The following is a 25,190-nucleotide window of genomic DNA, read 5'->3' on the forward strand; positions in this document are numbered from 1 at the left end:
GTCAACCTTTCACCCTTGGTCAGATAACAGGACCGTCTGCTATAATCTGTTAAAAGCATATGGCGATAGGTCTGAAAAACTAACGACACACCATGGAGGAGAAACAAGGAGTCGTTGGTGCACCAAATGAGGCAAACTTGTTAAAACTGATGGAAAAGACAGGTTATCCTATGATGCAGGAAAATGGACAGAGAAAATACGGACCCCCTCCGAAATGGGAAGGACCATCACCTTCGCGGGGATGTGAAGTTTTCGTGGGTAAAATTCCCCGCGATTGCTATGAGGATGAACTTGTACCTGTGTTTGAGAAGATTGGTAACATATATGAGTTGAGATTAATGATGGATTTTTCAGGAAGCAATAGAGGCTATGCATTTGTTATGTACACAAACAGAAGTGATGCACAAAAATGTGTTCGTGAAATGAATAACTTCGAAATCCGAAAGGGTCGTCTGCTAGGTGTGTGCATTTCTGTTGACAATTGTAGATTGTTTGTTGGAGGGATTCCGAAAACCAAAGGTAGGGAAGAAATTCTCCAAGAGATGAAAAAGGTGACAGAGGGAGTTACAGACGTGATTGTTTATCCAAGTGTTGTAGACAAAACGAAAAACAGGGGATTTGCTTTTGTTGAGTACGAGAGCCACAGAGCAGCAGCCATGGCCAGGAGAAAGCTTATTCCGGGACGGATTCAGCTCTGGGGAAATCAGATAGCAGTGGACTGGGCTGAACCAGAACAAGATGTTGATGAGGACACCATGTCAAAAGTTAGTATCACTTGCATTGTAAACTAAATATGAAATAATAATTGAATTTTAAACGGGTGTTTATTTTCATTATAGATATTTGTTTATCAATGATTCAGACCTGGAATTTCAGAGTCTGAAAGTTGCAAGTGGTGATTTCATCTGAATATTATCATTTTATAGTTGGGTATTTATAATTATTTATATATAATTGTTGCTTTAGATTTAGAAGACGAAACAGAATCTTTAAATCAACATGCACTTACAATATTGTAACTTACATGTGAATAAAAATTAAACTTTCAAATGTTTTCCTGCATGTCACAAACCTTTGTCGATGTGTTTCTGCTTCACCAGAATACACAACAGAGGTGATGGAGTTAATTTCTCACTTCGCATTCATCACTACAGTAGTACATAATAGTTTGTGTAGGTTGCTTGGGTTTGTGTCCTTGCAACTGTCATTATATTATGTGTTGGGAACTGGCCCGAGAGTGGGACTGTCTTGTTTTTGTGAGACTGCTTTGTATTTTACAATTAAATGCATTCTATAATATGGTCTAAAACATTACATACAACTTATCATGTCAGTGTATATTTGATTAATAACTGCACCTATTGCTTCACCCTTTGGCCTTTACTAGCTGAGTATTTGCCCCTGTGAGGAAGGCTTTATGTTCTGTTCCCTGGCCGAGACCTACCAGATTCTTTAAAAGTTTTAGTTTCTGTTCCTGATCAGCATTTTTGGAGTGGGATGACTGGTTCGCCCGTTGACATTTGTCAGTACCAAAATGATCGAGTGGGGTGTCTTGCTTGAGACAAACACGAACATACCACAGCCTCCAAAAACACACATTAACTTACATGCATGCTCTCGCACAGTTTAGGCCAACCTTAAATGACCTAAGTGGCCATTTTGTTGAAATGATTGCAGGGGTTTTTCTAGGACAGGGGCCATGGGCCATAGGGGCATACAAATTCTTTATGACCCATAAAAATTTGAAAGTTTAACATCGTCAAAGAGAAAAAGGCCCATAGGAATTTTTAAAACAGTGGTAAACGGCCCATACCTAGACTTGGCCTTCCCAATCCCTGGATTGTGCAATCACCATTTTCCTGAACAACAAATAAGCTGTTTCTCAAGTTCCACCAATGAGATTTTGCTTAAACTTACCTAAAATGATCCTTAGATGGTCTTTACAAAGTTCATTATTTTTTCAGGTCAGTCCTATACCCAAGATGGCCATCATGACCAGTATTAAACATTTTTTAAGACAAATTATTCTCTCATTTCATTGGTGCCACAGAAGTTTTTAAAATGTGATTTTCAAAATTAGCCTGTGTTAAAAAAACTTGCTAGGAATGATCCTAAGATACCTTATCAAGTGATGTTATTTCTCAAACTGGTCCAATTGAAAAAACTGCCAACATCAATAAAGATCATAAAGTGGTTGGCACCAATATCCCTCTGGGATCTGTACTTTGACAATGTCAAAGTCATGTGTATATGGGGCTTTGCAAGCTTCATATTGCTATCAAAACAATAATTTTATACCTGATTAATTTGGGTGAATGGACTCGATGTTAAAGTGAAAATTGAGTTAGTTGGTCAATGATGATTCAGTGTCATTGAAGCATTGAACTGCTTCCATTTGGCATTTATGAGCAATATGAATGTCAACTAGGGAAATTTAATGAATCAAGTTCTTACTTCATGTTTGCATTGATTAATGATGCTCGTAAGTTTTATAAACTTTCTTTCACGATTATATAACTACTGAATTTAGAATTCCATGTACGATTTACAATATAACAGGTTTGTAGATTCTGCCTGAAGCCTGAGACAGAAGCATTTATATAAGTTTATCTTGTGTTTTACTTTCTAGGTACGGATTCTGTATGTAAGGAACCTAATGCTGAACACGACGGAAGACACTATTCAGCAGTATTTTTCCAAAGCTTGTGGGAATGAGAACAGCATTGAGAGGGTGAAGAAAATGCGAGACTATGCATTTGTACATTTCAAAGACAGGGGTGATGCTCTGAAGGCCATAAAAGCTACAAATGGTAAAGCTATTATACTCTTGTTGACATTTATCCTTCTACAAGCAAATTAAGATTGAAAGAAAGTCTTAAACAAATTTATTCAAGTACTCCCAGTTAGTGTGCTGCACACAACTTTCACATTTACTTTCAAAATCAGTGTTTAAGATCCAATTTGAAATCTGGCTGAAACATAATGAACCTGTGCTTTATGTGTTACTTTTGCAGTTTTTGGATAAAAATCATGGTCATACTTCAAATCTTGTATATTATTTGAAATTAGTTAGTATTCACTTTTCTGATGAACAAGATGATATAAAGACTATTGTTCTTTAATTTTTTGTGTTGCTTAAAAAATTTATTGTTGCTGAAATATTGTTAGCTATTGAAATAGTTAAAAAAAAGTGAATAATTGTGTTGTCTTTATCAAGGGAGCAGTTTAGAAGGATCATGCCTTGAAGTTGTACTTGCAAAACCTGTGGACAAAAATGACTACAGAATGTATGCTCGAGGAAAAACTGCTATGCAAGAGGTAATTATAGGGTGCTTTTTTTCCTTTTAAGTCTATAAAACTGATTATAATCGATAATCTTTGAATGATTTGTATCAGATTGTCAATAATCAAAATGGAAAGGTTGATATATATCCTATCCCAGTGGGCACACAACGTCTGGAGAACGTTGCAGTTACGTCAGGATGCAATGTTGCATTTAGGTTGTTGTAAGGTTGCAAATGAAAGTTGGGGAACGTTTTCATACAACGTTCCCACAACGTTACTGAGTTACGATGTGGCAACGTTTTATTTACGTTGTATAGACGTTGTCACAACGTTGTATTATTTTATTTTCTACTATTGTTACCTATTATGTACAACAAAAACTCAAGTTTTTTTAAACATTATTTTAATGTCTTTATTTCCATGTGTCCATGTGCTTGCACTCCTCCCATCACTCCTATCTGATGTCTCTGATTACCTCGGTGCATACAGTTATCACCATTTAATCTGTAAATAGAAAAACAATCAAAACAATTATTATTGTAAACTTTTCGGCAATATATCATAACGTGCTCGGTTAACAAATATGCGTGAAACTAAACTTATGCCCGGTGATACCAAAAACGTACATCCGTTGTACGTACGTACATGAAGATAAATCATAACATGCCCGATCTGTTTGTAAATAAACACAAGTCAAAATCAAACGCAGTGTAATAAACAAAATACGAATCATATAGAACTTACCTTGAATTACTGATCTGTATTCGGGAAGAAAGCTGATTCCTTATGTTATTTTGAAAGCAAATACATAATCCAGTATAGCAAGTCAACAGTCCGATTGAAATGTGTGTGTGTACGGCCCACGTGTGTTTGCAGAACAAAGAACCGGAAGTTAAAATTACCGCGCAAATATCAATACTCTTTTTTCTTCTCTCTATCTATTTCTTTTCCCGAAAAAATTGCAACGATTTCAACCAAAACATGATATTTTCATGCAGTTAAAACTGAAATTAAAGTCGTTTAAAAAAAATGTTTTTGAAATGAATGTGAATGTTTGTATTGCCCCCTGGTGGATATATATTGCAACATAAAGGGAGGTAACACCGATTTGTTATCGTAACCTTGTAAGTTCGTTTGATCACATTTATTTGTATAAAAAGAGGTCTTACAGCAAAATTGGATCAGGAAAGGATCAATGATCGATATTATATCATTAGGGCACATTATAGGCGACGTAGGTTGCTTTTAAACCAATCTAAACATATTCATTATTGACAAATAATTAAATTTATCTTTATCATGAAATTTGATGTTTTCGTTCCGTATGTCCTTGGCATTTGTGTAAACTTGCAAGCCGTTTAAAATTAACAACAAATACACAAAGTTTGCATTAAAACCTTGTTACAATGTTGTTACAACCTCAAAAGCTAACGTTGCACTAACGTTTGACATAAAACGTTCTCATAACGTTGTAGGAAAGTCCCGGACGTTGTGACCTGAATAGGACGTTTTCCGAACGTTCTCCGAACGTTTTGTGTCCACTGGGATGTATCACTAGATTGGTCCATGTTTCAAGGCTGGTCATCATATATCCAAATTCCTGTATGTGCTAATTACCAAGGTGGAATTTGCAAAATTATACTAACTAGTCTATACTTTCATCATAAATACTTTAAATTCTTGCTACCCCCAAGTATTTGGCAAATGAAATGCATAAATTGACACCCATCATGACAACAGCTTGCCTTCTAGATTCTAGCTGAGCACAGTCCACTATGTACCTGCCCAAACAAAAGAGGGCAAAATTTCATGGGTGAACTGATCATGAAAATGCAACTCAGAACGTCACTAGAGTTTGATTTGAGAAACCTATTTACTTTATTAGGAAGGTGCAGAAGACAGTTCAGATTGTTCAATGCAGTACCTGAATCAGGTTAATGCTTTCATCTTGTTAATTTCTTCTTTAATTTGTTGAATTTTATTTAAAAAATTTGAATATCATTGCTTTCATTATGTTGTTATTAATTTCATTTTGAAAATTTGTTGAATTTTATTTTAAAAGTTTGAATATTTGTTGACAAGTTACGAAGTTAGTGTCAAATTCATCTTGTTTGTGAAAAAACATTGTTATTCATATTTTTCGTATCTATATGGTGCAATTAACTCTCGAAGTAAAAATTATCCTAATAATTTGAAATCAGTTGGGTACAAAAAATGTATACTTCTTAAATAAACACTTGATATTATTGATGACTATACAACATCTGTCTGGTAAAGTTCTGATATCTACTACAGTTAGATAATAGATAATAATTTATGGGGAATTTGAAATGGTAAATGAGTCTCCTTGTAGGGAGAATCTGAACATTTGGCTTATAAATCATTAAATGAATGAGTTAATTATTGTATTGGAAATGTTACTTGCTGATGAATATGGTACTACAATGTATGGATTCATATTTGATCAATAACACAACCTTGGCTTATAATTAATTTAAAGGTTGTATGAGGGTTGTATAGTAAGTGTCATCAAACAAATATGAAGAAGTTTGATGTTTTGGCTTGTGTTTAATTTCAATTTCTCTTGGTATAAAGATGGTTCACTTTGAAGAACATATTTACTTCTAAAGGGATGCTACAGTTCATGTTTATAGAATAGTAACTAGTGTTCATTTGATTTCATTTGTTTGTTTAAATATTTCAGTTGTTGGTATGCAAAGTCTTTGTTTAAAATTCATTTGCAAGATGATGAAGGGGATATATATATGTATCATTTAACTTTCTGCTTTTTAGGTCACCTGAGACAAATAATTGCCTTTTGTTCATCATCATGCGTCATGCATTGTAAATAATTTACATTTTCAACTTTTTCTCAAAAACTCCTGGCTGAATTGCATTCGAATTAAGCAGTAATCGGTAATCTGATATATTCTGTAATCTGTCTGATATCTTCTGTAATCTGAAATATGTTTTATACATAAATGTATGTTTTGTACTGATTAATTTGTGGAGGAACCCTTTTGAGTAATACTTTCAATTGTTACAGATATTTTATCACACATGGCAAGATGACTGAATAACAGAGAAACTGTCTATCTGACAATTAATTTTTCACTTGTTTATTTTCATGTGGATATTTTGTATTTTTTTTCTGTACCTTGCAGGCCTATGCTCAGTTCAATGTGTTTGGGGAAGCTGCTGCGACTAATGCAATGTATGGCCAAGCTTATTCAGGATCAGTTAGTGTAGGAAGGTATGCCTAATCAGAAATGTACATTACTGAAGGAAAAAAGTTAGAATTATAAATTAAACTTAAATAGGTAAAAAAATATAATCAAACTTCAGTATATTCCACTGAAGTGATTTAAACAATGTTCAAAACCACAGGTACAACACCAAATGAAAGTGATTCACCTATTGGTTATTTTTGGGACTCCAGATTTTTGTGTCCTGGAATGCTTCTTTTCCTTCAGGACTTATTGAATATTGGGACTCATCAAAATTGTGAAAATGGTGTTTGTAACTGGCCTGAAAAAAATCTTCTTAATCTTTGGTGCCTGTAGTAATTGAGAAAATAATGGCACGTTAATATAAAACTTGAGTGGCTTGAAAAATTAATGCATGAAAAGCAGGAACATGTATAATTAATATATATAAACATTTAATTTATAAAAAAAATTGCAAGGTGTAACATATTGCACACTAGAAAGTCCTAAAATGTAAATATAATAATCCTTTGCAGAGGAAGTGGATTTCAGGGTCGCACAGCTGTGGGGATACGTGGTGCTCTCCGTGGGCGTGGGCGAGGATCAGCAGGTGTGCGAGGAGGAAGTACACATGGGGGATACAACTTCCTAGGGAGGGGAACTTACAGGAGATATGCTACAGAGGTGAGTTATAATTGCATGTTCACCTTACCACACGCAAAATGCATGATTCCTATCAGTTTCTAAATTGTTTATATGTACTTGTGCATTCTTTAAATTTGTTAGAACTGTGCTTCACTATTATTGATTAAAAGGTAACATGGCTTAAAAAAAAAAGAACTTTTTTTAAAAAGGAAGATTGAATCTATAAAAGAAAAACAATAGTTGTAGTAATAAAAGTTATTGGTGCCCCTCTGGATAGCCTATGGGGTTGGGGATGGCTATAGTTTTGCTTGGTGTCCTTTCATTCTTCTGCACTTTATCAGGCTCCTATTACCTACATTTCTTGTCACTAGAACTTAATGATTAGGGCATGGGTTCATCTTTGTAAGGCTGTGTGTGGTGTATCAAAATTAGGTCATTCTGACCTATTTTGACCTTTGACCTACATCAAATAAATTTGAATAAAAGTTTTTCCAGACTCCATCCCCTGCACTAATTGTCACTAGAACTTCATACTTAGGGCATGGGTTCCCTTCCTTTACCTAGGTGAGGTGGTATGTCATCAAAAGTAGGGCGACTTACATTTTGACCTTTGACCTACATCAAAGAAAATGTTTGCCCAGGCACTGTCTCATACACTTTTCACTGGAACTTCATATTTGATGCATGGGTTCAGCTAGATCTGGAACTTCATATTTGATGCATGGGTTCAGCTAGATGAGGTGGTATTTTTGTGTATGAAAAAAAGTAGGTGGCTTTGACATAAATTTCGACCTTTTACCTACATCAAAGATAATGTTTGTCCAGACTTTACCTTGTACACTTATCACTGAAACTTATATATCGGGCATGGATTCTGCTAGGCATTGTGTCATGTACCATAAAAAAGAGAGAAAAGTTTATCTGGGCTCTATCTCCTGCACTTTTAGTCACTGGATCTTTATAATTTGGGCATGGGTTCACCTAGGTGAGGCAGTGTGTCGTGTTTCAAAGTTGGTCACATTAACTGAGATTTTGATCTTTGACCGACATTGGAGAAAAGGTCTGAGTTCAATTTCTTATATATTATATACCTTCCATGGGAACTTAATGTTTGTTACTTGTTACTGGAAATTCTTACTTGGGGCATAGGTTCACTTAAGTTATTGAACTATTGAAAACGGACGGTCTGTCAAACATTTTATGTCTAGAATTAGTTCCTACAGGAATTCATCATTTGTGCATTCTTGGCATATAATGTCACATTTAGTGGGGGATTATAATTCATTGAATTGTCTTTTTCAAATTGCTGTTACCCACATATAAAGCAGTAATATTTTTTTTGCACTTTCCATGATGAAAGAATTTCCCCAAATAATGTTGGTGTGCAAATTCATCATTGAGCTAATTCTGTTGGAATTTTGTTATGCATTAAAAGTTTGATTGCTCCAAATTAAGAATGTTTACAGTACATATTGTTTTCATGCCCCCCCACCATGGGGGGGGGGGGGGGGGGGGGCATATAGTGTTACCCATGTCTGTTCCTAACTGTGTTTGGGGTGTCAAGTGGCAGACATTTTCTAGTTTCTAAATTATATATAATTTCATGAAGCGATCAAGTAATTTTCTGCTGGTAGTGATGATTAAAAAAAATTGTGAAGTATATTCAAAGATGATTGAATGCACAAGTAACATTTTGTTTTCTTTTTCTTGGTTTGTTTATTTGCATGTTGTTAATTTACAATTTATCTCTTATTATCTAACAGAAATTTGCATTGGTTAATGGTTTATTGCCTCAGTCAATTCTGAGTTGTTTTGATACGAAGGAGAAGATGAAATTTTAAAAATTGAAATTAGAAGGTCCTGTGGTTACAGCAAACTCGCAGACTTTCTATTGAATTGACTTGACTTTTCACTCCTACCTCTAGGAACGTCTTTACGACATTTTGCCTGGCATGGAATTGACACCCACTAACCCTGTCACACTTAAACCTCAAACTGTCAAAACACCAGTTCAGGTATTATTGCATTTAAGAATATCTGCTTGTAGAACTGAAAGCACTAGATGTAGCAAACTTTTTGCTGTAGTACCATGGTAAATACCAGATTATAAACATTGTTCTATGCTTATCAAAAAGGCATTGTGTCTTGTGTTTCCTGATAATATTTTCTCACATCCATTAGTGTACGTCTATTCAGCATCAAAGTGTGTTGAATACAAAGATAAAGTATTGGGCTCGTTTACAACTTTTACTTCTGAATTGATCATGTATTAATTTATGAATCTGATGTCAACTAAGAGAATAATTTTATTAAATTAAAGATAGAATATGGATGAAGAGTTAATATTTTGTGTTATCTGACTGACTAAATATTTCAAATAACCCTGGCATCTATTGCATTTTGTACAACTGAATTTGTGTGGAGGTGGTGGTATCATGGATTGCTTGCAATACCTGTTTCTTGTTCTATGGTTCATACAGAATTCTGTTAAAACTATTCTGCACATACTGTGACCAGAGGTTAATCTAGACTGATTTTACTACCGAAATTAGGTAGTATTCCCTACTGATGGTGTTTTCCCCTTTGAATAAAAACAAATTCCTCAAAAAAAAATCCCATAAAACCAGGGAAATTTTTTCCAAAACTTGGGAAATCATCCAAATTTTGATGAAATATGTAAGAATTATAGCAAAGAACAGCTTGAAAATGTTAAAAGATTAAAGAATTATTTTGTGGCCCTAATTTCCCCTAAATTTCATAATGGGTAGTATTCCCCAAATCCTAGATTAACCCCTGAGTGTGTATGATATTTATGCATCATTTGTCTGTATGCATCATATATAGTCCCGTAAAACTTAATTTATGGAACTTTACTCTGGGCACTTTACAATTACATTACATAGATCTATAAAGCTCAAAATTATGTAGTTATTGACATGATCTAAAACTTGAAATTTATACTGAAAAACTAGAATTTGTTAGATTTATTATGACTCAATTTGTATATTATACTGTTAGGTTTCTGGAGTTTAATGGTTGCTGACTATTACAGGTCCTGGAGGAGATTTGTCAGAAGAATGCATGGGGCACCCCAACATATCAACTACATTCTGCAATGAATGCAGACATGCAGCTGTTTTTATATAAGGTTAGGTGTCTGCCATGCACATCTTATAATTATTTTATGAAGAGCCCAGTTGTTCAAAATTTGTTTTAAAGTTTTCAGATTCAGTTTTGATTTGGTTTTTGTTTATTTGGTATTTTATCTTCTATATGTTAGAAACCAATCATAAAACTCCCAATACTTTAAAAAAGTGGTTTTCATGTTTTTCTTTACCAAGTTGACTTGGTATTATTAGATAGTCTGTTTTTTTACAGTAAAAAAAGAGAACATTTTCAAAAGGTTGGAAACTTTAGAAAACATGTATTTTCGATGAACATTCAAACTTTTAAGTATAAACCTGATGCTTTTCTTTAAATTTTGATTATTTATTGAGCTAAAAATGCTTTGAAAACCTGGGCTCAGATGTGTGATTGATAGTACATGTAGGCTAGTATTGCTTTTCTCTCCCTAAAAGCTTTTAGAACAAATGTCAACCTGCATGCCAAATTGTCTATTGTTTGACTAGAAGTCATAAATTTATTAGATCACCTGTCCAATGGGCAAGTGAAATTATGCCATGGTGCAGCATCTGTCATCCGTCCATCCAGCTGTTTGGCTGTTTGTCCTGCATCAACATTTCCCTTTAAACTACTACTTCCCAATAATCAAGAGGTCTAGGGACTCAATATGTGGCATCTAGCATGCTAGGAAGTAGGACTGTAAAGTTTGTTCAAATAAATAACCTTGGCCCTATTCCAAGGTCAGAGGCTAAATAAGCAAAGATTTTTTATAAACTTCTTTTTACTTCTAATCGCTTTGTCCATTGTCGTCCGTCGTGCTTCGTGCATCCGTAAACAATTTACATTTTCGAGTTCTTCTCCAAAGCCGTTCAACTAAATTCAATGAAATTTGGCATGGAGCTTCTATGGCCAAAGGTCAACCAAAATTGTGAATCATATGGTCCCCACCTCCCAAGGGGCCTGAGGGGCGGGGCTGAAAAGTGTCAAATTGACTAAAACTTCAAAAATCTTCTTTTCTCTCAGATATTGTGGAATCAAGCACTCTTCATGGTCTTAAGGTGCTTTACCAAAATTGTGAATTTCATGACCCTAGGGTCTCGCGTTTGCCCCTGGGGAGGGGGTAAACTTTACTGTAGTTTATATAGGGAAATCACATTTTGACTATTATTTGTTGGATTTCTATTGGAATTCATTCTAACTTGGTTAACATTATTAGCACCCCAGGGGCTGATGGGCCAGACTAAAAGTGGTCAAATTGACTGAAGTTTCAAACATCTTCTTTTCCAGACCCTAATAAGGTAGAATCAAATACTCTTCATAGATGGAATGCTCTTAAGGTGCTTTACCAAAATTGCGAATTTCATTACCCTTGGGTGTTTGCCCTTGGGGAGTGGGTAAACTTTACTGTAGTTTATATAGGGAAATCACATTTTTGATGACCATTTGTTTGATTTCTATTGGAATTCATTCTAACTTTGTTAACATTATCAGCATGGGATGACAGCTTAATGGTATGCACATGTTGGCTCCAACTGACCCCTTGGACTGATGGGTGGGGCCAAAAACAGTCAATTAAATTAACTGAAATATTTCGAAACTCAGGTGATCGTAAAGGCCCATGGGCCTCTTGTCAATAACCAGGAGGCCCGGAGAACCGATATCGGGCTTATATATAGTATGCTGGAATAAAGGCTGCAAAGGTTATTCAAATGGATGACCTTGACTGATTTTAAGTAACCATCAAGACACCTAATATTGTGCCAGAAGTATGCTGAAATGAAGGGCTACAAAATTTAATGATATAAATATACTTAGCCTACTCCAATATTTGAAAAATGTGGCTAAGACTTTCTGTATAAATGACCTAGGTCAACTTCAAAGTTGCATTAGAAGCAGGCGAGTGATACAGGCCCTTTGGGCCTGTTGTTTTTAATCTCCATGCCTATTGCAATATGTTCTTTTCATGCTTGCAGTTTTGTGATGTCTATGTTGCATGTAACAAAATGCATACGATTTAAGCTTTGGATACAGGCATGCATGGCAAAGTAGACTAGAAAAATTATAAGACTCTTTTAGAACTTTGCTAATCTCAAAATGTTCTTGCTTTTATATACATGTATATTAAAATCCAAGATGTCTACTTTGGTTCCAGTATCTAATACATTTTATCCATTTTGGTACTTCCTTACACCATATATAGTAAAGATGGGTGGGGGTATGGTATTCACGATATGATTAAAGATCAGCATTAAACACTACATTACAATGTCATATAGGAAGATCTGACAAAGGCAGGTAACAAAGGGACCTCGATGCTTAATATATAGCAGAATTTTTTTAGTTGATCAAAAAGGTCTCTCCTATTCCTGTTCGTGATTGTGTGCAAATTGAAGGGGTTATCTAAACAGTGTTGAAAACATTAATCAGCTTCTGATCTTTCCATGTCTTTTTTGCTGCTTATCATAAAGGTACATCCACAAACTACACATTCTTTGTCCACTAAATACATTTTCGGGCATGGAGTGGCTGGTGACGCAAGTAATAAACACTATTCAAATGTCATTTTTGTGATACTAGTTGGTAGTATTAAATGATAAGATCTAGGTCAGGTAAGTTGTAGAATTACGTACTACTTCAGTACCTTGGGACTTTCCTGTATGGTATTGAAGATTCCAAAAACTACATTGTGCTTTTAGAAAAATGATATCATTTTGGTAAAAAAAACAACCCCAAATCTTGCTTCAATTGCGGTAATAAAAAACTGCATCTATGCATAGTAATCCCTAAAGTTTGTTATCAAAATGAGATACTAGTACAATTTGAATGTAACTAGCACTATACAATTTTGGAGTTAAAAACAAAAAGGGTATATGATTATTTTCAGTCATTTAAACAATTCTGTTTTCAAGTGGTGCATCTTTATCACACATGGGGATTAGTTGCTAACTTGTTGGAGATAAGAGGATTTACATATTAGCTGAAGAGACATGTCAGGGAAAGACTACCTGTCAGGAGAAGAATTGGGTTATCAGCAGAGGTCAGCAGTGTGATGCTGTGCTAAACCTTGTCCCAGCAGATTAAACTATAACCTTGAAACAAGATTCTTGATGATATACTTGCTTGTACTCATTTGTACTGGGAAGTTATCTTGTGAATTTTGTTATCATTTATCATGCTCTACAGTTCTATTTTAGTATAATCTGCAGCTTTACACAATATAACATATTGAAGTCATTGACAGTCATGTTCCAGTCAAAATTTTAACAGCCACTCTGCTATTGAAAAACATACGTAGATAATTCATTAATTAACAGAGCAATTTCTGATGTGATACTGAATTCTTATTTGGTATCTATCAGTATATTCTATTTAACAGATTATTTCTTCAACAAAAAATGGAAGTTACTTAATTAGATGGAATCTTCAAAATAGCACTGGATGCTTACATCAATACATGTCAAACATTTTATTTGAGAATTTTCAAGGACACATTAAAAGGCAGGATAAAATGTTGATAGTCTAGCCAGAAAATTGTTTTGACTTCATAAGTTCATAGTTCATCCCCCCCCCCCCCCCCCCCCCCCCCCAAAAAAAAAACAACAAAAAAACCCACCATCTACTATTGCATTCTGTTGAAATATTTGACAGATCTGCAGAAGCAATAATGAAAGTATCATAAGCCCCCCCCCCCCCCCCCCCCCCCCCCCACCCCACCCCACCCCACCTCTCAAAATCTGATAGACAACAAAGAAATGCATACAAATCAATTTTGAAGTTTAAATACATAACTTGTTATTAGGACTTGAGATTGTTTGGACTACTGTACTGCAAGGTATTTTGCTATATCATATTGAACTTTGAAGGGGAGAGAAACTGGGACACTTTATCTTGTAAGATCAACACACCTTGCCTTTTACCTGTTTTACACACCTGGAATGTGTAGGCTTGATATCAGGACTTGTCTGTCGATACCCTACAACACTTAGTCTGTTATCTGTTTGGACGGTCACTGGACCCAGTATTCACTGGCATGCACCTACATGTGGCTGCATGGATTAGCTTGTTTCTAGTCTGTAGCTTTGTCTGCAGATACTCATCATAAATTCATTTATGAATTTTCAGTACATTTTATATAGTTATTTCTAGAGGGAAACTAGACTCAAATCCTTTGCACAGTTTTATAGTTTAGAGAAGAAAACAACTTGTTAAGTGTCATTATTTGAAAAAGGTATTGAAAATATTTCTTTCAGGTTTAGTTGAATTAAAACTATAAATATAACTTCAATAAATGTCCAATTTTTAAATGGGATAAATATAATTTGAACAGAATTTTAGGAGAATTTATTATTGATATCATGATAAAGATCAAGTTCAGTTCTCTTCTTTCTACGAAATTAACTTTTCAGAGATGTAAAATGTTGCATATATAGCTAAATTGTGTGGTTGGTAAAGAAAAATATAGGAGTCTTGCATTAACATTACAATGTGTTGATGCCAAGTATAGATATTTTCAGTGTCTGGTTAAACAATAGCACCAATTATCAACTTTTATCCCAAAGAGTTCTTTTGTGTACAGAATAATTAAATGAATGGTTAACACCCCTAAGCCAGCTGAGGATGGGTGTGTATCCAACATCACGATCTGGGATGGGGAAGGGATGGTGTGCTAAAGACTACTGAAGTTAGATAAATATACTTATATATTTTTCCATTTGGAAAGCATTCAGCCAGATAATTATTTGAAGTATTCGAATTAAGTACCAGTACATTTTTGTATTTTTTGGGCCTGGATAAACGATCTATACATAACTTGCATCCCATATCTTGCATATTCCAGTGGTTTGGATAAAAAAACATGTGAATGGTTAGAGTGACTTCTGTTTGATCGGATAGATACACAGATACCATATATACCAGTTAAGTATTATTCAGTGGTGTTCTGTTCAACAAAGCATGTATGTTAAAAAAAAGAAAAATGTTTATTTCAACAGGTTACCATTCCAGCGATTGGAGCAACTCCGTTTCAGCCAAGCAAACTGTGCAGAAATGTGGAGGAAGCTAAGAATTTTGCTGCTGAGTTTGTTATGTCACAGCTAGGGATGCCATTTGAAGGTTTGTTTCAATTCCTTTCCGAAAAGAATGGAGTTTGTTAAGAGGTCACAGATCTCTGTGCTTGTAGGTCCTTAAACTATAATCATTATCACCTCATACACTATCTATAGTCAACATGTGATAGTGGATAAAAATAAAGTAAACTTTGCATTGGTTGACTTCTGACAAAAGGTTTTGCTTAAGTGTGGCAAGATTTGATATATATATATATAGAAAGTGCAGCTAGTCCTTATTTATGTTTGTATAGCTTACAAAATCTGAGGTAAAGTTAACTTAGAAAGTATCAATATGAAGTACATGTAATTGAATTTTTAGTAACAATTACACACAATATCTCCAAATAAAATCTGTACAATTGATAAAACAATTCTTTCATATTCAATTTAGAAAGTATTTTCATAAAAAATAACTAAATATTTGTTTATAATTCCACACAATGTCTCAAAAAAAATCATCTGGACAATTAATATAAAAAAGTATATTTCAGATGGAAGGTTTGTCCTAATATGTTGAAGTTGATACAGATTGAAAATGGAAGTTGATACAGATTGAAAATGGAGAACTTGTGCTTTTATTCTTCATTGTGCTATTTATAGATTTAGGTCATAATCAAGTCATTCTTCATCTCATAATTCATTTCATATCATTTGGTGTGATGCAAGCTTCAGCTTTTGTATTTCTAGATAACAGATTTATGCTATAAATATAGGTCATTAAAATAGGCAGGTATACCTTGGTATATTTATTGAAAAACCAAGATGCATGTCTAGAAAAAAACCCAATGATTTAATGCTAATTGTTTTAAATAATGCAAAAAAAAAAAAAAAATCAAAGCTACTATATAATAATGTGCAAATTATGGAAATTTTAAATACCAGTAATTGAATTCAATATAATATAATTGATATAATGAGTGGTGTAATTATGTATACTAGACTTTGCCATTCATTTAGAATGTATTATCAAATAAGACAAATTTTATTTTTGTGAAATCTCATATGAATGTGTAGATTTTGTTTTTAGTGCATATGCTTGGTAATAAATTATACAGCATTTTCATTAAAAAGGGTAAAACGATTTCTTGAAATGATTTTTCAAGTTTGTGCATGTTTTTGCTGCAAGGTTTGTGATCATATTAGCATTTCAATTTGTGGGATCTGAATATGGGAGGTTAAGATCAAGTATTGAAAATAGCTTCTTTGTGTCAAGATAAGCAGTAAATCATGACCTAGGTGTTTAACTTGGCAAGCCAAATCAATTTGATAAAATATTTATGGTATTATCGAACATTATCTGAACCAGGAAGGAAAAATAACAAAGGTTACTTTAAAAAACCAAGTCATTATCAGCCATAGAATTGTGGTTGTTATGATACTGTTTTTTGATTGACATACTATTTATTTGCAGATATTTTGTAAATTTCTAGGGAAAAATACCCGAGCTGCTTGATGGGCAAAAAACAGATACCATATTTTACCGGGTATAAGCCCTTGCTTGAGAATAAGTGCCCCCCCTTTCCTCTGCATAGACCCCTATTTGGGAATAAGCTCCTCCCCCACATTTGAATGCCTAATCCACAATGGAAAGTAGTAATAATAAAATAATTTATAATGAAAGTGTTGTGAAAATTATTATTTTCTGTAAAAAAAAAACCACCTAAAAAACCCTGACCTTTTCTTTAGTTAAAAAAACCCCCAACCTTTTTACCTAATGAAATAATATCTGTTTGTATTGATAATGTATTTTATTTAGATAAATAACAGACATTTTAAACTTAAATACATCTCTATTTCATATTTGAATCATACCTTTTTATTACAATGCCCAATGGATTAATGGGGTCCGAACATTACATATTGACGGAGTTAATATCAAAACAAGACATGTGAAGAATAAGCAAGGGATTAACTTTGTATATCCTATTTGATTTTTTATTACTCTTCATCCAGCTGAAATGCGCAAACTCGCCTAAGGGATTTATAAAAAAATCTAAGTCAGAAACTTTGGTTACACAAATTAGATGTGTCAGAAACAAATCTGTTGTTCATGCTGCATTGTGTATGTAAACATGGCAGCCATGCATGGAGTTTGTTGCTCAAGTATCCAATCTATTTGTTTTCGAAATGGCGAGTCACAGTGCATGTCTAGTGCTTAACCTATGTCATGATGGGACAAATGAGTATAATTCCAAACACCTTACGTAGTCCCAAGTTGTGCCAGTAGACAGGTATACATATTCTACAAAATATTTCTTAGTGGCTATATCTACATGAGGAAATGGTTTATATATTGTTATTTGTCTTCTCAATTCATCTAGGGATAAGCCTCCCCACCCCACCCCACCCCACCCCACTTTTTGCCCATTTTCTGTGCACTAAGTCTTCTGGGCTTATACCTGGTAAAACACAGTATTAGGCTGCTTAACAAAATTTCTGATAACTTAATACCTGAATGGAGAGCCTCTAAAAGCTCTATAGTGAGAAGGGGTGTGGGGGAGCCTTAAATAATGTATATAATCACATTCCATTAGTGGTGAGAATGGGCAGATTTTATCTAATTGATATTGATTCTGGTATTGTATGTTCATAGGAGTTTGTAGTTTTAATTATTGTGGTTCTTATTCTTTCTTGAACCAATCTAATTAAAATCTAGATGGTCATTCTCACTACTGAACAGTATTTCTTTGCAGTGGTAGTATTGTTTCTTTATAATAAATCAGCTCTATACTTTTTAATTTTGATCTGAACATGTTTGTGGTTTGCTAGATATATATTTCTTATTCTATATTTTGAAAAATCCCATCATTAAGGTCTAATAAAAAAAATCATAAATCATAAATAGATCATGTTCAAATTTAGTTTAGTGGGAGTTTAAAAAAAGAAAAGAAAGCAAATTCAAAACAAAAATTGGGAGATTGAAATGCTAGGGGTTTGAATACCATTTTCATCCACACCTACCCAAAAAAAACATGCACAGGTTTGATATCACCTAAGACTGTGTGTGCTGCTGTACTAGCTCTCTATCACACCTCCCATGCAGGTTCTGAGGTTGCCAATCTTGCTCCCAACCTGTATCAGGGACGACCCATCGGACCTTCTTACCCCCTGACTAATGGTGCATCAGCTATCACTTATGCCTCCTCCATGCCAGTAGTGACCAGTGCTCCACCCTCATATGTGGTAGCTCACGGAAAGATGCCACCTCCACCACTACCAACACAGAGTAAGACATATCAGCTGCATGCTTATACAGTGGAACCTCATTATTACCAGTAAATTTCAGTCTGAAATCACATAATTCATTTCATTTTTTGAAGAAGCATCTTCCAGATAACTGTTTTCTTAATTATGCAGTCTTGTCATTATTTGGACAAATCTCTTCTTATGAGTGGTTTACCGTTAAATATTTATGAATTAGCATGTCACTGTAGAATGATTTTGGTCCTGTCCAGTTCTAACCTGAATCGTTCTCATCTCTCTAGACTAGATTCTTCTTTTCCTTACAGATTTTGAAAATGAGAATATCATATGTCAAAGTCATCCTTACAACAGTGTCATTGCTTTATTCCTTTTGATGCAGGTTTATACAAATTAAAATAAAGATACCCCAAAATAAGGATTTCTTTCAAGAGTTCATAGGTCAAGGTCAGCATAAATATTTTTCATTTTTAGAAATCGATCAAATTATCATCAATGATATTCATTTGCATGGGAGCAGAATGTATTTACATAGTACTTAACATATAGATACATCAATATAAGACAAGTTTCGCATGAAATTTGTTCATGGATCTATTTTCAAGGTCGCAGTATTAAGTGAATTAATGATGCTTAATGAATTATGTTACTAGCTTGTTTGGGACATATATTTAGGAACAATTTAATCATTTTCTGTTCAAATTCAAAGCTAAAAGTATAATTTTAGAGATTATTTCATGGTTAGAGATAAGCTTTTTGATCCCTCATGTTGTGAGATGTATTTATTGCTAACAGACAGTATTTCTTCTTATTGGATTTTAAAATCTCCAGTATTGACAGCACCTTCTGCTTCTTGAAAGAATATGTATACATAGCACTGTAAAGATTATAATTTTAGGAATGTTAAAGGTCAAAGCTAAATGTTCCAAAATGATAGGAAAGGCAGACTAATGAAGAAAACATCACAATGGAATGATTGTTACAAAATCACAGCTGTTGAAAACATTTTCTCGATAAAAAAAAGGAAAAATTAAAAAAAAAAAAAAATCAAGTTTCAGACTGGATTAAAAGGTTGTACAGTACTTCTACATTTCATTTGCTTCTTCATATCTTCTCAAGTACAGAGAACATTCCAGGTTCACAAACATCTTAAGGACTCATCTGATGATCGGAGCTGTCAAAAACATTAATTTTCCAAGAATTATTTTTGAAAGCAAAAGTTTTATTGATAATTATTTTTCAAACAAAAGTTTGTTAATTGAATAACTTAAGTAAATCTGGAATGTTTAAACTCTGGACTGCGTAATCATTTATACTAGCTGCTATATATAGACATTTTCATTGATTTTGAATCTGGAGGTTTCTATTGATTTAGTTGTGCATAGAATCATATTTTTCTTGTAGAGATTCTGCTTTATTTCATCATGGTTAACTTGGATTGGCATATTAGGTCTTACCAAATTTGAATAACTGCAACATTTGAATTACCTTAAAGTCAAAGATACGTCCTGAGATAAGTGACAAAAATTGCCATTTTATGATGATTTGCATGTAACTAGAGGTAGCAGGTTTCAAGATGAATCCCCTTGACATCTCAAATAATTACAATTCCTTAGTTAACTGTCAAGAGGTCTTTTTGTGACTATTTACCGTTCCTTATGTGACTATTTACAGTTAATTATGTGACTATTTACAGTTAATTATGTGACTATTTACAGTTAATTATGTGACTATTTACAGTTCGTTATGTGACTATTTACAATTCCTTATGTGACTATTTACAGTGTCTTATGTGACTATAGTTCCTTATGTGACTATATTTACAGTTCATTTTGTGACTATTTACAGTGTCTTATGTGACTATTTACAGTTCATATTGTGACTATTTACAGTTCATAGTGTGACTATTGCTATTTGCTTATGATGTTTACAGTTTCTTTTTTTCACTAATTATAGTTTTTTTGATTATTTACAGTTCCTTATGACTTTGGGGCAGCCACACCGTATGCCGCCATGTGATTGAATAGACAGTGATATTCATGTGTGTTTTTATTTTTCTCTCTTTTTCTTTAAACTGTTATATGATGTTACTATTTACATATATATGAATATATATTTGGGTTTATTATACACACTGATGGACATTATTTGAGTTAAGTTTACTCAGTTAACAACGAGAAAGTTTTACAACCATGTTAAACACAGCTCCATTGTGTTTCCATAACACTTTACTATGATATAAGAAACATGAAGATTACATTAATATCAGCTGTGCACCAAGTGTCCTTCTTCAACAATGGTTGGACAGATGTACATTGCTGTTCTATGAATACATTTTCTTATTAATTGAACTTCAAAACTTAGAAATGTTTAGATTTTTGTCAAAATATTAACAACCAGTCCAAATTGATGTGTTTGAAGCATATTGCAAATGTTTGGGGTTCTTCCCATAACAGTCAGAAGAATTGGATTGTTAACTGAGGTACATGTCTTATTAGCTTTTCACTCCAAACATTCCATCATCCTGTGATCAAGTTTAAACATTTGGAAGTTTATGGAGTGCAGGTTTCAAGACATTTCCATGACATATGGTGCTCAATAATGAACAGTTTATTTTTCTTTTTATATTTACTGTTTTTACAGACACAAGTGTGAGAGGTATTTTGGTTTTGTTTTTTGACTACTATGAGAGACGAAATCAAATTTGCATGCAAGCAATTGAACTGTGTCTGCTGAAATTTGTTCTTTTGAACATTTATTTAGTGGTTGAATATTGTTTTTTTTTAAGTCTTTTTTTAAGACAAATAGAAGTTTTACACTCCTAATGAAAATCTTAATTGAAAGACATATCACATTAATGTTACATTAGGGTGGTATTATTTACCACATTAAAAGTAAATTAGAATTGTAATTTAAGTCAATTTTCATCAATACCATTGTAGACTCACAAAGGTTTTCTGTGCCAAAGCAGAGGAATTTTCAATGTTCAAACTAAAATATTTCATTGGCATTGTGGCGATATACAAATACATTCTATGATGTTGGAAAATTTGAATTCCATTCAAATTTTTTTTTCTTCTTTCATTATACTCTGCAATTTTTAATGCATTTCTGAGAAATTTGAATTAAGATTTATTTATGGAACAAGAATTGCAATTTATACTAGAAAAAATTGACATTTTGACTTGTTGAGTAAGTGTTATGGTATGTTTACAAGCATCAATATCTGGTAGATTCCAGTGTATTTTCTGGAATACATCTTTCCAGGCTTTAAAGCAATACATTCTTGTTCATTTTGGTAATTTATAGGAAAGGTATGGTTTTAAATTTTCTTTTTAATTTAATAAAGATTTTTTTTCTTTTCAAAAATCAAAGTGTTTTTAATTATAACTATATAACTTCCACTTAAAATGCATACTACATATTTTTAGTACTGTAGTACATCTATGAAAACAATCAATATTTTTGTGACGTTTCTTGCCATAAACTATCTGGTCAATATATATACATGTAGTTGAGAACTTTTCTCTTTAAAAGTTGCATAATAAATGTTGCCATTTGCCATTTTCTATAAAAACAAACCTAACGAATGAAAAAGTGCAAGTTAAAAAGTACTGTAGTTAAATGAAAATAATGCCAAATGCAGCCTGCACAATGTTTTTTGTCCAAAATGATGTTTGAAATTAAGTGGACTTAATATGAACCATTTAGTATGTAGAAGAATAATTCATGAAAATAATATTTAGTTTGTTACAATAAGCTTGAAGTAACTAATTATGGACTTGTATAAGATCAATAGAAAAATCAAAGTATGACTAGTCAGCTGAAATTACTGTAAAAGTTATTAGAGGAAATCTGACTTTAGAAATAATGGATAAATCATCTCGGAGTTAATCTCACACATCAGCTTCAATCAGGAGTGTTTGCTAATTTATGAAAGTTACTGATTATGCTGTTGAAATTGCATGCCTGATAAGTTTAAATAAATGTTGAAAAGAATTGCAGATGATTTCATAACTAATGCAAATCTCTTGCCATGTAAAGAATGAAAGGAAAAATCTGGTTGGCAAGTAGTCACATGTTAACAATTTGAAACCAATGTTGAAAATATATATGTTTTCTAGTGTGCCAGAAAAGAATATACATGTGTATACATGCAGATTTAACATAAAATCATTACCTTTTGGGGGAATAATAGACAAAGTGCTAAAACATTAAAAAGACAACATATTTTTTTCTGGCACAACTTGGAATTCATTTTAGTAATAATATAATTTGGTGGTGGGTGTGATAATTTATCTACTTTTAAAGTAAAGCTTGATCCTATACAATTATATTAGTAGTAGCTAGTGCGTATCTTCAATTCCCTTGTTATTTGTGTTTATTTTTGCATTCTGTTGTCATTTGGTATCAGTTTGCATATATTAATTGATGACATTTTTAAGCAGAATTATTATAAAGTTCATATAGTTTAATATTCAGTTATGCATTTGATTTATAATATAGTATTTCATTTTGGTATTGAATTAACGAGCTTAATATTGTTTTGGATGGTATCAGGAGAAATAATAGTTTTCAAACTTTAAAGAATCTTTGTTCTGTTATAACTATGATAATAGCACAAACATGTGTCTTGAATATAGTCGCAACTAAAGATAAATTAATTCATTGGTAAGAAAAACAAAATTTTATATTTGATCACCATGTTTATAAAATGCACTCTTAGTAAAAACATTGTCATTATAACTAATATTGCCTTAGTTTTGTACCTCTTCTGAGAAGTTCTCCTGATACCTGGTAATACAACTATTCTTCATGTTTTAATATATTAGTGATTTATTGTAGATTTTGCTAGTTTGATTTATAATATTCCTTTCATTTTAATCTAGAATTTGAATATATGGTTGCTTCTTGATTGGATATTTGGTTCTAGCTGATCATTGTGATCTTGTTTTAAAATGTAAGTTCAAAGCAGGTCCTTCTATTTTGTTTTTAACGCATCCTGGTGACAGTTATTTGGAAGAAGAAAAAATCTTAATGTTAATATATCCTTGCGATGTTGTTTTAAAACAGATATTTGTGATCTTCACACCATGTTGACCAGTACTTTGTCAGAAAAGTGCACATACATTCATGATTTGAATTCGTACCTTCATTGTTTTTCATCGAGTTTGTGTACAACTAGTCTTATTGGTGTTTTTGTTTCATTTACACAATATTTAATATTGCACTCTTGTTATTGCTTATATTTTTTAACCATTTACTGCAAATGATGGGTCAATGTAGCAGCTATCTATGTACTGTTATACAAGTTTATATTTATTTCTCTCAGGAGTTTACTTTCTCCCTTTTAATACTTGTGAACCCACTGTGGTTATGGCAACACTTGTACTCTGTGATATTTTGTGCACCTGTTGTGTGCAGGGCAATTACTTTCGCCATTTTTATCATCGATAAAAAGATATGAAAATTTTTTGGTAACAGGTGATCCAGCCTATGTTAATTATGTGTGATTTGACCCTTTGCAGTAAATCCATATTTTTGTGCCATTGGTAGGGGACTTAGTCCCTATTTTATGATTGGTTAGAAAATCACTGAAAAGAAATTATATGTGAGATTGTTAGGAATAAGGAAAGAAATTACAGTGTGATCTTGTTAAGATTTAAGAGTTGGAATCAAAATGTATCCTGAAATTGATGATGAAACGGTTAAGACTATGAAGTTAAAGAAGATTGTTATTCAACAAAGCAATATCAAATTCGTGTATATGCATCTGTTGTTTTTCAAAGATATATTTTCTTATCCTTAGTACACAGAGTACGTATACATATTTGAGTGGAAGAATTGTACCTTTAGACATGGTGGATATGTTTTGATTCCAATAGATCGGTTCCATTGATATTGCTGTTCTCATTGGTCTGAAGTGCCTATGTAAAGATGTTTATTTTGGCCCTTTGTCAGAACTCCTGTACAGTATTTCAGAGGTTGTGAACTTGTGATATGATTACTGGCAACATCTTAAAGATAAAATGGAGCCTTTCTAGTGTGACGATTTGACATACTTCATACCCAAGATGAAGAGAAACTGTTCAAACATATCTTTAATGAATTGGTCTGTGCTGCTTATAACAGAGAAAATTCTGGTAGTAATGATGCTATTACATTTCCAGTTATAAGTCTCTACTTATTTTTAACATCAAGCTGGTATTAAATCCACACCAAATACAGATAATCAATGTTATCAAGAAAAAAAAAGAGAAAAAGAAAGTTTTTAGCAGATCTATTCTTGCCAGTCTTCGATCTGGTTAAAGAAAAGGAACATTAATTTTGGATTGTACTGTTTAGTACTATTAATAAACAGATAAGTTGTTGGGGGTAATGAAGTATGTCAAAAAAGAGAAATTGTGTTTTTGATAATATTTTATCAAAATTTATAAAAGTTGATTGTTACAACTGGCCTTCTGAAGGACGTGATTCGACACCAATCCTATTTAGTCCCATTTACATACAATAACATTCCAAGTGACAATCAGAGCTTTATCATAATAAAGTTATATAATTGATTTTAAATGCGTTTTGTTTTTTATTGCTGTGTAATTTATTCTGTAATAAGGATAGTGTT

The 25,190-nt window shown here is 33.0% G+C and overlaps 1 protein-coding gene across 4 annotated transcripts; it reads left to right on the forward strand.

Moving 5' to 3' along the window:
* On the forward strand, positions 1-25,132 carry LOC117335448 (APOBEC1 complementation factor-like). Of its 4 annotated transcripts, XM_033895451.1 has the most exons (11): positions 1-764; positions 2,630-2,810; positions 3,218-3,318; positions 5,171-5,218; positions 6,450-6,538; positions 7,028-7,175; positions 9,062-9,151; positions 10,189-10,284; positions 15,251-15,371; positions 18,411-18,593; positions 20,544-25,132. In XM_033895451.1, the coding sequence occupies exons 1-11, from the start codon at positions 93-95 to the stop codon at positions 20,585-20,587; spliced, it is 1,773 nt and encodes a 590-aa protein (XP_033751342.1). In that variant the 5' UTR covers positions 1-92; the 3' UTR covers positions 20,588-25,132. The 4 variants fall into 4 exon arrangements, with proteins under 4 accessions (XP_033751342.1, XP_033751344.1, XP_033751345.1 ...); XM_033895453.1 differs by lacking the exon at positions 9,062-9,151; XM_033895452.1 differs by lacking the exon at positions 5,171-5,218 and having other exon boundaries at positions 2-764.
* Positions 25,133-25,190: the final 58 nt, after the last annotated feature.

Source organism: Pecten maximus, chromosome 10 (assembly GCF_902652985.1).
Source record: "Pecten maximus chromosome 10, xPecMax1.1, whole genome shotgun sequence".
Classification (NCBI taxonomy): Eukaryota; Metazoa; Mollusca; class Bivalvia; order Pectinida; family Pectinidae; genus Pecten; species Pecten maximus.